Source organism: Nicotiana sylvestris, chromosome 12 (genome assembly GCF_000393655.2).
Source record: "Nicotiana sylvestris chromosome 12, ASM39365v2, whole genome shotgun sequence".
Classification (NCBI taxonomy): domain Eukaryota; kingdom Viridiplantae; phylum Streptophyta; class Magnoliopsida; order Solanales; family Solanaceae; genus Nicotiana; species Nicotiana sylvestris.
The window spans coordinates 96,853,688-96,867,756 of record NC_091068.1 but is presented as its reverse complement, the minus strand read 5'-3'; the positions used below and the strand labels follow the sequence as shown (position 1 = coordinate 96,867,756).

The following is a 14,069-nucleotide window of genomic DNA, read 5'->3' as shown; positions in this document are numbered from 1 at the left end:
GGAGATCTCACTTTCCTAGAATCCACAGCTATCTGACATCCAAAATCCCCTTTCAATTTATCATATGAATCGAACTAAACATCCACTTTAAATCTCTCTTCATAATCCAACATTCTTTCCATACATTGGTACAAACTTTGTTTGACTTCAATGTTGATAGAAAATATTTCCTCAAATCACAATTGCGGATTCAAATAGTACCCTGCAACATGAAGTGGACGACAGAGTTGGCGAGTCCATCTATCATCAATTCTTTTCCAAATGGGAGCATATTTGTTTTCAGTATATCCACAATTCAAGGCTATTTTTTCCTTAGCCCTATGTATCAAATCATATAAATATCTCATGCATGGTTTTTCCTCTGAATCTACTTCTCTCAAAACACTCACTAAAGGGGAAACACTTTTCACACAATAAGCAATATATGGCCAAAAATTTTGATCAAACAGAACTATGGCTCTCGTTTTTACCTCCTCGTGTTTCTTAGCCCAAACAGATTTATTCCAAGCTTCAGAAGAAAATATAGATCTAAGAGCTTGTTTTTGCTTTTGAATGCTTTGAAGTGTGAGATATGCTATAGCAAAGCGAGTAACAGCAGGACGAAGAAGTTCATGATTATTTGTATATGATCTCATTAAATCTAACACTCATGTATGTCCATAAATAAATCTCACCACTTCTTTTGCTTTTGTAAGTGTGTCTTGATGCATTTTCAATTTTCCTATGTCTTCTAATAATAGGTCAATGCAATGCGCTGCACATGGAGTCCAATAAATATGAGGCCTAGTTTCCATTATTCTTTTTCCAGCATTAATAAAATTAGAACCATTATCAGTTATTATCTGCACAACATTCTCTTCTCCAACTTCATCTATGATCTTATTTAAATGCAGCGCAAGTATTTCACCACTTTTTATAGAGTCCGATGCATCAATAGATCTCAAAAAAAAAAGTACTCGCGAGACTATTAATTAGAAAGTTGATAAAACATCTACCTTTTCCATCTGTCCAACTATCGGACATAATTGAACAACCATATTACTTCCAAGATTTCTTATGTTCATCTAACATCTTGTTAATATTTGTAACTTCATCTTTTAGTATCCAAGTTCTTAGCTCATGCATTGAAGAAGGTACAAAACCCGGACCATAATTTGCAACTCCTTCAAACATTGACAAATAGTACGGATCATTTGCAACATTAAATGGTATACCACTTGAGAAGAAAAACCTACCAATTCGCTGACAAACTTTTTTTCTTTCCTATTTTTTCCATTTGGAGTTCAAAGTAGCTTGTCTTGCTTGAGTACTAACAAAATCATCCAGCGGACCTCTAGCCTTTGAAGGCAAATTGCTCATAGTTGGAGAAGAACCTGATTCACCATCCATGTTATCACTTCCAGTTGCAACAGCTCGCATTTCTTCCAAAGTAGCCTTTCTTATGATTTTTACATTTTGAAGCTTTAGTAATGCTTTCTTGCATTCTTCAGCTACTTCATACGGTACCTTCGGACAAGGTTTTATCCCTTTGTGGGTGCCTGTTAAATGTTGCTTCAATCTGTTAATTGTGCCACTAATTTGTTGATTACAGAACTTGCTTCGAAAGTATTTCTCATTCAGGGTCATGATTGAATATTTCCATGCAACATCTGTTTTCCTTGCATTTTTAGAGCCCTCTTCATCCATTGTAACGTTTTAGCTTACCTACAAGAAAAGTGAGATAAGAACATGTAAATTATTAGAAGAAAATCTACATACAACAGAACATTATTGAACTTCAAATTTCATAAAATTCCTTTACAAAGGGAGAACATTTTTTGTTTCCTAATTTTGCGTTTCTTTATTTCGTTATTTGAATTTTGTACAACAGATAAATCTGAATACTTTTAGTTCTTTAAAAATTACTGAATCGGGATCAAGTTGGTACAGAAAGCTGAAGCAAACATGACAATGCCCACAAATCATGGCAACTAAATTTAAATAGGCTTAAGTGTACTGTTGGATTAAGAATTTCAAACAAGCAAATAAAGTAAAGTTTTTACAGTAAAGCATTGTTGGATTAAGAATTCCAAACAAGCAAATAAAGTACTGTTGGATTAAAATACAAAAAGAATATTAAATCTCAACCAGTAAATTTTTTTACTGTAGGAGGCTAGGAGCACATACAATTGGAAGAACCACATATGAATCTATGAAATACCGATTATACAATTACAATAGAACAAGAAAATCAGATTCAATGATGGATAATCTCTACTTAAACTATTTGGAAAGGAAGTGTAGATGGGCATAAAGCAGAAAGAAACAAAAAAATCAAAAAAGTAATAAGAAAGATTAAGTTATACCTTTGGAGTTGTGGACTTAATATGAAACAGAAAAGTCAACACCGTATGGTCTTTTTATTTGCTTCTGGTAAGTCTTGTGCGGGTAAAAGTGAAAGGGTTGAAAAAAATATTGGGAATTGTATAAATTGTTCCTAATTTGGCTAAGTTCCATAGGGCGTAAGTCCCAGAAGAAAGCGTGCATTTCGCCTAGGCGTGCACCCCAGTGTATAGTGCGTACGCCCGAAAGAACTTCGCCTTTTTCTATCGCCCTGGTGCATTTTCAGTGCGCCCCGCCCCGGGACTCGCCCTGTACTCGCCCCAATAACGCCTTTGAAAACACTGACCATAACTATCGATCTGCATTGCCCCGAGGTTGGACGTCGGTAGCCCCTCGGGTGTGAATCTCGACCATAGCCTCGAGCTTTTGGAAACGTGCTTACGAAGTATGACCAAAAATAGGACCCTCCGATTTTACCGTATACAAAGATCATATAAAGAGACAACCGCTCAAACCCTCGACTAATGTGGGGACAATCTAATGCTCTCACCCCCGGTGTACCGGTATGCCCAAGGCTGGACTTTTGAAGAGTCCTAAGGCTTAATATTGGGTTAACGAAGAATAGGAATAATTATATTTTTAAAACAAAAGAACAAGAATAATTTTAGCTTTGATACAATGTTAAGAAATGAACAATAATGGTGTGTTTGGCATGAAGGAAATTTTTTTTCATGTTTTCATATTTGATTAGCTTAAATATTTTAGAAAACATGTTTCTCGGGAACTCATTTTCCTTCCTCCAATTAGAGGAAAATATTTTCACTATCAAGAGAATAGAAAATATTTTTTAAAATTCTGTTTCAACTTTTCCCACCCTATTCCCCATCCCCCCACCCCACCCCACCCCACCCCACACACACACACCCATCTGCCCACCTTATCCCTACCCAGCCCCACCCCCACTCCACACCCACCCATCCCATACTCTACCTTTGACCCCACCCTAAATAGAAATATTATTAATAGTACTTTTTTTTATGTTGTAGATAGAATACTTTCTTTTTCATTTCAACAAAGTGAGTAGTTTTTTTTCATGATTTTAAAAAACTATTTTATTTTATTTTAAAAAATATATACTTCTTTCATAATGTAAAAAAAGTCTTTGTTTCATTTTAACAAAATAATGTAATAAAAAGTATTTTCGTTCATTTCAACAAAATGAGTATTTATCTTTTTATGATGTAGAAAAAATATTTTTTTTTATTTCAACGAAATGAGTATTTTTTTTCATGATGTAGTAAAAAGTATTTTCTTTCATTTCAATAAAATGAGTACTTTCTTTTCATGTAGTAGAATGAGTACTTTCTTTTTCAATCAAAAAACTGTATTTTCTTTTTAGTTATGGAGCACAAATTTCAACGTTATTTTTGCGATGAAAAAATAAAGCAGCAGATGAGTTTCTTTGGATTTGTGTGAATTTTTAAAAGAATAATTAAATTCCTGAAATAGAGTCCTGAAAATATTGGGTATTTGGGGTAGGGGATGGGGGAGAGCACGGAAACATGGGATTTGGGGAAAGGAGGTGAGGAGAGTAGAATAAGAAATTATTTTCCTAAAAAATATTGTATACTCTCTAATTAAACAATAGAAAATATTTTTCGAAAAAAATTTTTTACTCACCAACCAAACAAGGAAAAATAAGTGATAAAATCACTCATTTTTCAGGAATATATATTCCATGAAAAATAATTTCTTTCACACCAAACACACCCTAAGTCTAGCTCAATCACATAATCTGCCTCATAACATCAAGATTGTCCAAGGCCGTACAATGAAATCAACAATCCATTTCGATTAACGACAATTTAATAATATGTAAAATTTTCCTCTTCTATTTTTTTTATAAGAAAGTTGAGGCTAAATCGGATAAATTTCCTCAAAGCATACATTTGCAAATAATAGCGTGAGATGATTTTATATGAAGTAACATGGTGAGAAATTATCTAGCCGGACCCACCTTGGGAGGGAGTGAGGCATTGATTGTTGTAAATGTTGTATCTATTTGCAAACAATACAAACATGACAGTCCTTGACTATAAGCGTCCAACATTGACAGTGAAATCTCATACGACTACAATAACAATAATAACAAATTCAGTGCAATTCCATGCAGTGGGATCCGGAAATGATAGAGTGTACGCAGACCTTACCCCTATCTTGTAAAGATAGAGAGGTTGTTTTCGATAGACCCCTAGCTCATTGATTGTGACATCTCAGACAACAACAACAACAACAATAACTATAACAAACCCGGTGTAATCCCACATAGTGGGAGCTGGGAAGGATAAAGTGTACACAGACCTTACCTTTATCTTGTGAAAGTAGAGAAGTTGTTTCTGATCGACCCCGGCTCATTGAAAGTGACATCTCAGACATACACCTATATATTCTCTTCACCACCCTTCCTTTCTTGAAGTCATTCAGCACATCTGCATATTCTCAAACAAAAGGTGAAGTATTTAAAAAAACAAGCTTTCCTTTGTTTCCACTAGAACTTCCCTTTCATACTTATTTGAAAAGAATGAAATTACCACCCCATTTTTTATTTAAGCAAAATGACTTGCTCCTGAAATTGCTTATATTCATACTATGCAGTTGTTCAAGCAACAAAAATAAACTCTGCTGTAACAATCATCAGTTTGCCACCCCTGCAGTTTCTACCTCCTCAAGTTTCTCACTGAACTATTTATCATTGAAACAATTACAACTTGAAGGGTACCTTAATTTTGACAACTTAGAACATGCAGCCAAAGACTTTGGTAATAGATGCCACTTCCTCCCATTAGCAGTTCTGTACCCAAAATCAGTTTCTGACATCTCTTCCACTATAAAACTTATCTTTGAAATGGGTTCCAAAACTGGCATAACTGTTGCTGCTAGAGGCCATGGCCATTCTTTAGAAGGCCAGTCTCAAGCTTATCAAGGACTAGTGATTAGTATGGAATCACTACAAACACCAGCAATGAAATTCAAGACTGGAGAAGTACCTTATGTTGATGTATCTGCTGGAGAGCTTTGGATAAACATCCTGCATGAAAGTCTTAAACTTGGGATTGCGCCTAAATCTTGGACTGATTATATTCACCTCACAGTTGGTGGCACTTTGTCTAATGCTGGAATCAGTGGACAAGCTTTCCGGCATGGACCCCAGATCAATAACGTCCAACAACTTGAAGTTGTCACTGGTATGTCCATGCACAACCATCTTTGAGGGTGTTTGAGTAAGGTTATACGCCTGGTCAAATTAGCTTATGGGCTCTTTTACTCGTGTATATACGCATCTGGTAAACATAAAAAGTGCTTCTATAAGACAATTCTGCTTAAAGCCATAAGTTGATCACCCATTTATTGGACCATAAATATTGGAAACCTTCACATCCTCCATTTTATTATATTTTGTTGGCATAATATATCGGCACCCCCTAAATTTGACACTTTTTGTTTGGTACAAACCTATACTAGTTTTGGTCTTAATTACCCCTGTCACATAGATATTTTTTGTCCAGGTAATTTTTTTTAATAATAAAATATATATTTTTACTGTTTAAATCATTTTTCAAGCCAAATTTGTGAAGAAAACATGTTTGGGACTTTATTATATTAGGATTTTTTTATTTAGCTAAACACAATTTAGTTTCACCCCAATTTCTTTTTATACATATTTCACCCAAAAAATGAAAAAGAAATATGCAGTTGAAATAAATCGTCATCGCATTTAAAGATGAAATACAAAAATACACAGTTGAAATACACTATTTTAGCTTAAAAACTGTTGTTCACTAAAAATAATGGATTTTTTATAGATTTCTCGAAGAAAAAAAAAATGAAGATTAAAGTTAAACAGTTAGAATAAATATCTTGTATATAAGGAAGAAATAAAATAAAATAAAATACATACTTGAAACACGATTATTTGTTGGGGGGGGGGGGATTATCTATTTAAAATTAATTGATTTTATTCAAGTCTTTTTTTTAATATACATATTTGGCGAAAAGGAAAAATGCACCGTAAGATTGCACCAGGAAAAAACTAAAATTAAAATTGATGTAAAATATGTGTGGTATATTAAGAAGTAAGAAAAAAATACACAGTTAGAACCAAAAAATTCGTTATATATAATTATTTGCAAATTAACTGTTGAAAAATATCTCACTTGGAAGTTGATTTTTTCATTTCTCATAATTTTCACACGCCTCCGCTCTCTTTGCCGTGTGAATATTCAGGGGGGCGGCGAAGGCTATCAAACAGCCAAGTTCGGGGTAATTAAGATCAAAAATAGTTCAGGCGTGTACTGAATAAAAGGTGTCAACTTCAGGTGGTAATTAAGACAAAAAAATTGTTGAATAGTAAAAAATACTTGTTGTAGGTAAAGGAGAGGTGATTACTTGTTCGGAGGAGAAGAATGCAGACTTGTTTCATGGTGTACTAGGTGGACTGGGGCAATTTGGTATTATTACCAGAGCAAGGATTGCTCTTGAAACAGCACCTAAACAGGTAATGGTTGAACTCCAATTACCAAAGAAGTAAGATTACTTTAGGAACAAAACGAAGGGAAAAAAAACAAGCTCATTTAGCATAGCTAAGATTTACTTATTGACAGGTCAAGTGGATTAGAGTGCTGTATTCAGATTTTGCCATATTTTCCAATGATCAAGAGCATTTGATATCAACTCAGGATACATTTGATTATATTGAAGGGTTTGTCATTATCAACCAAACTGGATTATTGAATAGCTGGAGGTCTAGTTTCAATCGTAAAGATTCAGTTCTAGCCAGCAATTTCAGTTCTGAGGGTAGAGTTTTGTTCTGCCTAGAAGTTGCCAAATACTTCAATCCAGAAGACACAGATAGTATTGATCAGGTAAAGTATATCAAACTTCCAGCCTTAGACAACTATGCATAATCTAAACAAGTTCACAATATTAACTTATGTTTCCTAAATGTACAGAACATTGATATCCTCTTATCAAAGTTGAACTTTATGCGATCCACGCTGTTCCTATCAGAAGTCTCCTACGTGGAATTCCTCGACAGAGTGCATGTCTCTGAGATGGAACTCCAAGAAAAAGGGTTGTGGGATGTTCCTCATCCATGGCTAAATCTTCTAATACCAAAAAGCAGGATTCTTGAATTTGCACAAGAAGTTTTTGGCAAGATTCTTACTGACACTAGCAATGGTCCTTTACTCATCTACCCTGTCAACAAATCAAAGTAATAAAATTCTTCATAAATTATCAATCTACTTAGAGAAATATGCATTGTCCTAATAGTTTATCTGGGGTAATTTCTGTTATAGGTGGAGAAAAGGAACATCCATGGTTACCCCTGACGAAGATGTTTTCTACCTGATCGCATTCCTATCTTCCGCCATGCCATCTTCAACAGGCAGCGATGGACTAAGACATATTCTTGCTCAGAACAAAAGGATACTAAATTTTTGTGAAAAAATAAATATTGGAATGAAACAATATTTGCCAAATTACAAGACTCAGGAAGAGTGGAAAGATCACTTTGGCCCACAATGGATACCATTTGCTAGAAGGAAATCCACATATGACCCTTTGGCAATGCTTGCTCCTGGCCAGAGAATTTTCAGAAGGGCAGAAGCCTGTGAACAACAATAACCTCTTCAAAATAAATAACTTGGTACACAAGAGTTTTTAACTTTAGATATGGACATAATGATCCAAACTGGAAGTGTACATATATATATATGTAGTTAGTAGTATAACTGTTGTACTACTCTTTTGCAAAGACTTGTTTATCGAAAATACTACAAAGATGGTAATGCTGGCTAAACAAATTTAGCTACTGAGGTCAGTCGCAAACCAAATTCTCTAAAGAAAGAATTATAGCTGTGGTTGTACCATCGGTCGTTAAAGCTGCAGAAAATTATAAGTTTGCTGACTCGCATACTAGAGAAGCATTTATAAATGCCAGACATTTCAGATAAAAAGAGAAATGCTGCCCGAACATCAGTGCCATGCCTAAGTGTAATGAACAAATGTACATTCTTAAGTGAATCCCTCCATTCTTGCCAAGTCAAATGATACGTCAGATAGATACAGTGCATATATACATATGTTAAATTTTTTCTTCTTTCCTTTCTACATTAGACTGCATAAAATGCCTTGCGACAGAGGCGTGTTATATAGAGCGCTCAGCTATTTTGCCTGCACCACTCTGTCAAGCGGATCTTGGGGATGTTCCTACACAAAAGGCTATCCCAGGGAGGTATGGTCGATGCCTTATGTACCAATTGATGGAAGAGGACTCTAGGCGATCACTAATGAAGACGTGTCAAAGTGAGCCAGCCATTAAAGGGTGACTAAGACACCAAAAATGGGGGCAACACGAGCTAATGAGAGGCAAGAAGAATTTCCAACCAAGTCCTTCCATTAATTGATCATAATGATATCAGTATACTCAACTCAGTCACTCCTGGCAAGCGCCAAAAACATTAACTGAAGCTAAAGAGAGAAACATTATCTGAATCTTCAGAATAGAGAGAATTGTTTTGGTGGTAGAGTCACCATCGACCTACATGTTACGGGTCAAGCTAGTTTGAAGAAGGTGATCCTTCTAAGGTGGGGTAGGATGGAGCTAAAATTAGGAAGCTTAACTTGCAATACCATAGAACATCTACAATTGCTACTGATGTCCCCAGTTCTCTCGAAAACTGTGTAAACCTATAGACAGTACAAAGTGCAATGAGTAAGCATCATATGAACCATAAAACCTAGGCATTACAGCCAAAAAAAATCTCCCAGGCAAAACGAGTATACACATACAGAGGTGCTCCACTTCAGATGGAGATGAAGATAAAGAATAGTGAGACAAGATATTTAATGAACCATGAATCTCGATTCCTCCAAGGAAAATCTAGGCATTACAAAAGTGAAAAAACATTCTTGAATATAAAGGTTAATAAGACCGCATGGGAGCAATGCAAAAAATTGACACTGGCTTGACTTTCTCAACCAAACTAGCGAGCAGCCTGTGTTTGTGCATGTTCAAGAAGCTGGCTGACTAATTTGTAAGTACGACCAGAAAGGGCCTTGGTATGATCAATGAGCTGCTCATACCTGAACAAGACAATCAATAAAGATAACGCATTATAAATCAGGTACGATAAAATGGGTTAAAAACAAGTTGCTTTCATTAATCTATTAGAGTTAATACATCTGCATCAAACTTACACATTTGGTTGAGTTGGTTCCATTATAACTGTTCCTGACTCGGAATCAATCTTAGCGTCAAGCTTTGAGGTCCTAATAAGATTCACTATCCATCGCTCGGCCTCCTCGTAGTTCAAGTTTAGCTTCTCAGCTAGAACCCTGCCATATATGAATCAAAAGAAAATTGTGACTAAATGGGCACAGCTCTCCTTCCGCAAGCAACTATACTGCCAACATCCATGGGTAATAAAGGGGGATACAGAATATTAAATACAAGGGGAAAGAGGGTAGAAAGCAAACCAAATAGATATAAAAATTGTTGATGGTAGAAGTGACTTTCAAGCATTAGCTACATACCCCATGTCAACGCGTTGGTGAATGCGACAATAGGTCTCAGAGATAAAAAGGCGAGCATTTTCAAGGAATTCATCCCTCAATGGCACACTGGAAAAACTGCCCTCTTCAACTCGTTTTCCCAGAAATGGGTCATTCAAAATTACCTGCATGTGACATCCGTATTAAAAAGGAGGGAAACAACTGCATTCTAAAAGGAAAGCTCACAGGCTATATTAAACATACTTAGCTACAGGTAACAGAAACTAGAATGTTCAAGTACCAAACTTACGAGTATTATGCAAAGGTAACGTTGAGCTAGCTCTTTCAGAAAGTTACCAGAGAGCGTAGCTTTGGATGATTGATTTTTAAGTTTTAGGAAAACAATCCATGTTTTTCAGAAAAAATAAAAGATTAATATAACACAATATTTTGCAAAACATTGCCCCACTGTAATATCCATGCCCATTACTTAAACATTATAACATCCTAAATAAATGCATTACTGGTTTTTAATGTTTAAATTATAGCAATACCTAAAATAGTAAAAGATAAGAAAATTATTTATATTATAAAAAAAGCATAAGATAATAAAATATTCCACGTAACAAATAGGGAATAAAAATAGGAAGATTTTTCGCAAAATAAAATGACTATCTTTCCGTCAACAATTATAGCGGAATAAAATTCTACCTTTTCCTATGATAGAAACTGGAAGAAGCATCCTACTTAACCACAGCTACAGACTACTATTGAATACTGATCAGAGCTAAGAGTAGAATCCTATGATTGAATACATAAGAGTAGTCCTCTTAGTTCAAAACAAAAACCTCATTTCATAAATTATCTTAAAGCCAATTACAGCAACTGAAGTTTCTACATTTGACATACAAGAAATGAAGAAAAACTATGATGTTAAGCACGCATCAAAGCAGATAAACTAGGCGCAAAAGCTCACCTCTTCGCACTCCTTCATCTTTTTCTGTGCTCCATCAAAGTCATAGTTGACATAAATACACGCCAAAAACTCTGTGATGGGATCTTTGCAAGAGTATTGTTCCTGCTGAATAACTTTTATAAAGTCCTTAAATTGAGGTCTTCTCCGCTTGTTCACAATAAATGCAGTCGCCAAGTATCGTAGCAAATGGGGAGCACTTGTTTGAATGGCATTCAAATACCTGCAAGATTTTCATGATTTAGAAGCTCAAGCACAAATAGTATCCCAGATTATCACAGCAAAAGAAGATATTTCAAACATAACTCAGCTGTGCGCACACAAAAAAATACTATACTTGTGTGTGTGTGTGTTGGGGAGGGGGGGGGACTCAGAGTGAATAAACTTCCCTAGAATATTTCCTGACATCATTCTCTTTACTCTGTAAGTGATAGTGTTAGAAAAGACGCCTAGCTGAAACAATATGGGAATAGCCAAAAAGGTGCAGCAAAAGAAAACAAGAATTTACAAGGGAGAGTAATAGAAGTACAGTCTCATACTTGTCCTGATTAAATAGGTCAATGATCTGTGTTCTGCCATTGTCATGGTTGAAGAAGATGAATAGACTCCAATGCATTAGCCATATTCTATTCTGAACTTGATTCAACGGAGTCGAGAAACTCTGCAAGACGTGCGACTCTCTTAGTAAACTTAGAAACAAAAAAGGAGCATCATTCAAGTTCCCTTACTAAATATTCCAACTTGTAAGATCAACTCAAACACGCAGATAGCGGACTCAGCATATGCATAATATTACCTTCGAGTCGATAATTTCCTTCAAGCGGTTGAGTTCCTCAAGTGCAATATCCCAATTCTGCATTAGTATCTCAGCAGCAAGCTTTCCCCACAATGCACTGACGCTCCTGTCACTGTTTGTACACAAGGCTCGGTATTGGTAAAGATAATCAGCAGCACCAGAGTAGTTTCCACATTCAAACTGGAACTTGGCATACTGATACAATGCCTCTATCTGGTCTGGACCAATCTGCAGAATTCATAACATCACTTTAACCAATTATTAAGAAGAGAGAACAGTGGGTATTCTTATATAAAGAGCCATTTAGCATCACTAATCAAATAGGAAAAGGTCTTCACAATATTAGCTGTCGGACAACTTCTATTAGTATTCAATCTCCTACGTATCTTGTATCCCAGTAAGTATTTCAAATACAAGAAATTCCATATTATGTAAACCAGAATAACCCCACTGACCTGGTACCGCTCTTGGAGCAGCTGAAGATTGTGCTGTTTGTCAGCTCTCAATTCCTGGACAGCACTGGAATTCTGCAAAAAATTAATCAATGGGGCTGCAGCTTCCTCAAGTGCTTTCAACCTTGCCACAACCTCAGCTCTCCTCTCCATCATCTCTGAATAACCAACAACATTATCAAAATGTATTGCAGAGTTAAACATGCAAAGGGAACCCCTAAAATCACCTCTGCTCATACAAAACATCTCCTATATTTAAGTGTATAGCACAAACTTAGCTTTAATCTTGCATATTGCCTATATAGACAATAGACCTCAAACTAAACAGAGAACATAGACAACAATCTTAAAATTAATTACCACGTCAAACACCCAAGGTTCTAGACTAGTGGTCAAAGAATGGGTGCAAGCCTTGGAGACTATGACGAAAATACCAGCAGACAATAAGCAAAAAACACAACGTTTATTTCTTCTCGTTTGCCTTAAGCCCTGGTGGAGATAGTCACTCGACACCTATGCTACTGGGAGTTAGCAGGTACTGGTGGAATGGTCGAGGTATGCCCATGTGGCTGGGGCAAGACTATATTATAGCAAAAACAACTAAACAACTCCAAGAACCTTAATAGACTAGATTAGCAAAAACACCTCCAAAGAACTCCAAAAAGGCAATAATCAAACAAGACATAGTAAAACACTTTAAAACCCTTCTTTTATGATGAACAACTTCTAGAGACCATATCAATCAAAATTACAAAAACGCCAAAAGACCCTTTACGCTGAAAAGGTTACAGGCAACAAGATTAGTAAAGAAACAAATTAATCAGCATTCGCCAATACGTGGACCCATATGTAAAAACACACATCGAAATAAAGAAAAAAAAAAGGAGATACCTTGAGGGACATCTTCGGTATGATAAAGGGATTTATGAATGTCCATAGCATAATCAACCATATTAGTATGATTAAGAAGCTCAATCTTAGCCTTAAGCATATCTTCATCGGGGTACAATGTCCTCTCTTGCAAGAACTCCAGTAACGGGAAAACCAAGTGCCTGTCCAGTTGCGGCGCTATACGTGGCGTCAGGTCGTACTTCGCCGCCATGATTTTTGTTATTGGATTTGAGTTTCAAGGTAGCAGCGATAAAGCTCGCCGCTTTGTATTGTAGGAGAAGGGGGAAAGTGGATCTGTAGAACGTTTTCAGTAGCTTTAGGGTTTTGCTTTCCTCTCTAGAATATATTGTCGAAATACACCCTTGACATTTGATTATTGTTACCTTCACCCCACTTAAATAGGAGTAGTACCTTCTCTCTTTTTTTTAAACCTTTTTAAGAAAAACTGTAAGGGGTCGTTTGGTAGGAGGTATAACAATAGTACTGAACAGAGTATATTAGTAATGTTGGTATTAGTAATGCTAATATTAGTTATGCTGAAATTATTTTTTATCCACTGTTTGGTTTGGTGTATTAAAGCATTGCATAATTTTTTAAAAATTGGGTGTTTACAAAAGTACCCTCCATAATTTTTAACTTTAGCTATAAAAAATAATTTTATTGATAAAAATTAACTGTGCTTTTCCATGGCCAAAGTGTACAGAGGAAATCTATTTGCTAATAATACGGGGAAAGACTATTAGGGATTTGAGGGGGGCAATTAGGTCTTTCCCCATGTTTATGCAAGCATTAAAACTCTTGCATTACTAATGTCATGGTTTCTTATGCATTGCTTATACATAGTATAATATCAAGTGTAATGTATAACTAATACAAGTATTAATTATACAAAGGTTGAAAAAATATACCAAACGAGGTATTAATAATTCACAGAATTAATGCTTGCATTATTTTTTCTAATACCTCCTACCAAACCACCCCTGACTCCTACTTACGCAAAGTGTCTACTGACTTTGTTAACCAAAACATAGGTAGATGACAGAAATTTATTTGAGTCCCGTTTGTTTTCACTTAATTGAGA

The 14,069-nt window shown here is 35.7% G+C and overlaps 3 protein-coding genes across 3 annotated transcripts; 1 reads left to right on the top strand and 2 right to left on the bottom strand.

The window, feature by feature from the left end:
* Positions 1-647: 647 nt before the first annotated feature.
* LOC138883421 (uncharacterized) lies at positions 648-1,686 on the bottom strand. Its single transcript, XM_070164107.1, has 3 exons — positions 1,315-1,686; positions 1,043-1,263; positions 648-939 (listed from the first exon to the last, which is right to left on the bottom strand). The coding sequence occupies exons 1-3, from the start codon at positions 1,684-1,686 to the stop codon at positions 648-650; spliced, it is 885 nt and encodes a 294-aa protein (XP_070020208.1).
* Positions 1,687-4,903: 3,217 nt separating this feature from the next.
* On the top strand, positions 4,904-8,007 carry LOC104231578 (cytokinin dehydrogenase 1-like). Its single transcript, XM_009784588.2, has 5 exons — positions 4,904-5,567; positions 6,750-6,877; positions 6,984-7,244; positions 7,332-7,594; positions 7,680-8,007. The coding sequence occupies exons 1-5, from the start codon at positions 4,904-4,906 to the stop codon at positions 8,005-8,007; spliced, it is 1,644 nt and encodes a 547-aa protein (XP_009782890.1).
* A 1,102-nt stretch (positions 8,008-9,109) lies between these two features.
* Positions 9,110-13,359, bottom strand: LOC104231579 (eukaryotic translation initiation factor 3 subunit E). Its single transcript, XM_009784589.2, has 8 exons — positions 12,989-13,359; positions 12,101-12,255; positions 11,646-11,873; positions 11,389-11,510; positions 10,853-11,072; positions 9,919-10,061; positions 9,583-9,720; positions 9,110-9,468 (listed from the first exon to the last, which is right to left on the bottom strand). The coding sequence occupies exons 1-8, from the start codon at positions 13,197-13,199 to the stop codon at positions 9,369-9,371; spliced, it is 1,317 nt and encodes a 438-aa protein (XP_009782891.1). The 5' UTR covers positions 13,200-13,359; the 3' UTR covers positions 9,110-9,368.
* Positions 13,360-14,069: the final 710 nt, after the last annotated feature.

Excerpts from the sequence above, each read along its gene's own strand:
- LOC138883421 (XM_070164107.1), bottom strand. The coding sequence starts at position 1,686 with ATGGATGAAGAGGGCTCTAAAAATGCAAGGAAAACAGATGTTGCATGG. Across the intron at positions 1,264-1,314 it reads GAGGTCCGCTGGATGATTTT|GAAAGAAAAAAAGTTTGTCA; the intron begins GTTAGTACTCAA and ends TGGAAAAAATAG. Across the intron at positions 940-1,042 it reads GAACATAAGAAATCTTGGAA|ATCTATTGATGCATCGGACT; the intron begins GTAATATGGTTG and ends TTTTTTTTTGAG.
- LOC104231578 (XM_009784588.2), top strand. The coding sequence starts at position 4,904 with ATGAAATTACCACCCCATTTTTTATTTAAGCAAAATGACTTGCTCCTG. Across the intron at positions 6,878-6,983 it reads TTGAAACAGCACCTAAACAG|GTCAAGTGGATTAGAGTGCT; the intron begins GTAATGGTTGAA and ends ACTTATTGACAG. Across the intron at positions 7,245-7,331 it reads ACACAGATAGTATTGATCAG|AACATTGATATCCTCTTATC; the intron begins GTAAAGTATATC and ends CTAAATGTACAG.
- LOC104231579 (XM_009784589.2), bottom strand. The coding sequence starts at position 13,199 with ATGGCGGCGAAGTACGACCTGACGCCACGTATAGCGCCGCAACTGGAC. Across the intron at positions 11,511-11,645 it reads AGGAAATTATCGACTCGAAG|AGTTTCTCGACTCCGTTGAA; the intron begins GTAATATTATGC and ends CACGTCTTGCAG. Across the intron at positions 11,073-11,388 it reads GACCTATTTAATCAGGACAA|GTATTTGAATGCCATTCAAA; the intron begins GTATGAGACTGT and ends AAAATCTTGCAG.